This window comes from Arachis duranensis, chromosome 1 (genome assembly GCF_000817695.3).
Source record: "Arachis duranensis cultivar V14167 chromosome 1, aradu.V14167.gnm2.J7QH, whole genome shotgun sequence".
Classification (NCBI taxonomy): domain Eukaryota; kingdom Viridiplantae; phylum Streptophyta; class Magnoliopsida; order Fabales; family Fabaceae; genus Arachis; species Arachis duranensis.
In genome coordinates, this window is record NC_029772.3 from 95336536 (window position 1) to 95339064 (window position 2529).

The window sequence follows — 2529 nt, forward strand, 5'->3', positions numbered from 1 at the left end:
GTTTTTGACCCAAATACACAAATTGCAGAATGTCAACCAAGCATAAGTCTTTTTAATTTGGTATGAGATGCCAATACCAATACCAAATTTAGTTGTCAAGTAGATAATTCATCAGTTGCAAATAGAAGGATGTTTATGCTATGTTTACATTTCTAAAATTTAAAAAAAAAAAAAATAGAGTCTTAATATTGGAAAAAGGAAACATTTGCCTGAGGAGCAAATGTAGTCTAAACACAGGTCAAGCTTCATGTAACTTGACTCATTTCATTGCTGAAACTGTATTTTCCTTTACAACATGGAGGATGGTATCTCTCTTAAGAATATTTCTTTGCTTTGCTTTACCCTGTTGCAAATGACAAAGACTTCAATCTTTGTCTCAGCCCAACCCCAATGCAGCCAAAGTTTGAGATGGATAAGGCCAAAATAGGATGATTATATATATATATACACATGCCCTCCATTTTCCATCCAAAACAAAACATTAAAGGTTCCATATTAGAACATCATTTATACACGTTGGTCCAAAATCAAATCAAAGGAAGCTAAAAAGCTATGAGCTCTAATACGAAATAAACCATATATGATATCACCATACCAAAACTAAACTAGACTAAACTATGTAAGACTGTAACAAAACAGAAGGTGCAATCAAGTTCACATAAGAGAACAGGCATTAGCATTGTCATCACTGAAGATCTCAAAGGGAACCAACGGTGGAGATTGAAAGTGGTAAGGGTCATGGTCAAGACCTGCAGAGATGTAGGGCAATGGTGAAACATAGTAAGAAGGACCACCACCCATTTTGCCATGCATGGCCATGGGACAAAATCTGTTATATGTTGCTAGGTACACCAAAGGTCCTGCTCCTGGGTAGTAGTAAGATTCTGATTCTGGATACGCATATGCCCATTCTTGCTGACGTGTAGGGCTCAGATTCATCTGCCCCACTCCCTCTCCTGATCCACTGTGTGCACCTGCACCGCTTGATGATGCTGAACTCGACCCATTCTTTTCAATTCCACTACTCTGAACCTTCTTTTTCTTCTTCTTATTCTTCTTCACTGAATCCCCTTCACCTTCACCTTCACCTTCACCACCACCACCACCACCCTTACCCTTCTGCTCTTGCTCCGGTGGTGAGGCACCACCTCCCGAAGACTTCTCCGGCGACTTTTTGCCGCCGGCTTTGGACTCGCTGGTCTTCTTCTTGTTGTTGCTTGAGTTGTCTGCATTTTCAATTCCCCTGTTTTTGGCAGAGACAGAGTTTGCTTCAGCATTTGCAGGGGAACGGTGGTGGTTCTCCACGCTTTCTGCATCTCTTTGTTGTTCGTTCCTCTTCTTCGGTTTCCCGTCCTTTCCGGCGCCATTTTCCGGCCAAATCTCAGCGTGCTTCCCAGCTTTGATCAGTTTCCTTATGAGAGTCTCAACACCAACACTTCCCGTCACTGTAACCTTCTGCTGCTGGGGATCAATTGTTGTAGTGAAAACACCTGCAAAAGAAAACAAAAATAAAAACGTTGGGAAATACCCAAAATTCTGTGTCATTAACAAGAAACAAAAAACGTGCACAAGTTCTGTAAAAAAAAATATTTTTTTTTCTAAAAATGAAAGAACTAACTTTGAGTTGACTTAGTGAAAATGTGAAATCTTAGCAATGTTATTGTTATACAGTTCATGCATGTGTGGAAAACAAGAACTAGACCCTATAGAAAAACAGGGAACAGTAGAAAGTGTTGAAATTTCAAGTCAAAATACTGTTCATATATGCAGAGCAACCAAAAAAAAAATGTTTTTTAATTTATGTTTAAGCTTGGTAAATACTGAATAGTACCATCAATGTTGCGTAGAACTTTCTTTACTTTTCTTCTGCAACCTTCACAGTGTATGGAAACCTTCAAGAACCATGTCTGAGAAACAGAGAAGAGACGAGCTTAAGTGCTTAAGAAAGCAAATAGCAAAAAGCTGAAAGTTATCATCATAGTGTAACTAAGTTAGTTACCTGATACTTCAATGGTTCTGAGGCAGCACGAGGAGTCTTTGCTTCCATTATGGGGTTGGGAAAATGCCAAAAATGTAGCAGGTTAGCGAACAAAAGAAAGGAAGGGAAGGCAAAGAAAAATGGCTATCAAAGCATAATGTGACACTGACACAAGAACACCACCACTGCTTCTTCTGCTTCTCCTTCTCCCACCCCTTTACATCATTCTTTTTCTCTATTTTTATTTGCTTATTTATTTATTTATTTTCGTAACATTTGTTTAAATAAGGTAATTCCTAATTTTTATTTTTATTTGCTTAATATTTGATGTTGGGTTTCTAGGAAAACCAAAATGAAATAGGAGGCCCCCTTCCCTTGCCTTATTTTATGAACATGCACTATATCTCTTTATTTATCCTATCTTATCTTTTTGTCCCTTGTACATGTATTAAGCTTTTGTTTCATGTGAATGATTTCTACAAAAGAATTCTTTTTTATTGTTCTTCTAAGTAAAAGATTCTTCAGTGAAAAATTTGAGTAACTTGGGTCCT

At 37.8% G+C, this 2529-nt stretch overlaps 1 protein-coding gene across 1 annotated transcript; it reads right to left on the reverse strand.

The window, feature by feature from the left end:
* Window positions 1-316: 316 nt before the first annotated feature.
* LOC107464525 (heavy metal-associated isoprenylated plant protein 36-like) lies at window positions 317-2048 on the reverse strand. The gene is made up of 3 exons (XM_016083457.3): window positions 2000-2048; window positions 1832-1907; window positions 317-1490 (listed from the first exon to the last, which is right to left on the reverse strand). The coding sequence occupies exons 1-3, from the start codon at window positions 2045-2047 to the stop codon at window positions 655-657; spliced, it is 960 nt and encodes a 319-aa protein (XP_015938943.1). The 5' UTR covers window position 2048; the 3' UTR covers window positions 317-654.
* Between the last annotated feature and the right edge of the window lie 481 nt (window positions 2049-2529).

What these genes read in the sequence shown, in the direction of transcription:
- LOC107464525 (XM_016083457.3), bottom strand. Translation starts at nt 2,047, where the DNA reads ATGGAAGCAAAGACTCCTCGTGCTGCCTCAGAACCATTGAAGTATCAG. An exon ending in CAGAACCATTGAAGTATCAG is followed by an intron (nt 1,908 to 1,999) that starts GTAACTAACTTA and finishes TCTGTTTCTCAG; the next exon opens with ACATGGTTCTTGAAGGTTTC. An exon ending in AGTTCTACGCAACATTGATG is followed by an intron (nt 1,491 to 1,831) that starts GTACTATTCAGT and finishes TTTCTTTTGCAG; the next exon opens with GTGTTTTCACTACAACAATT.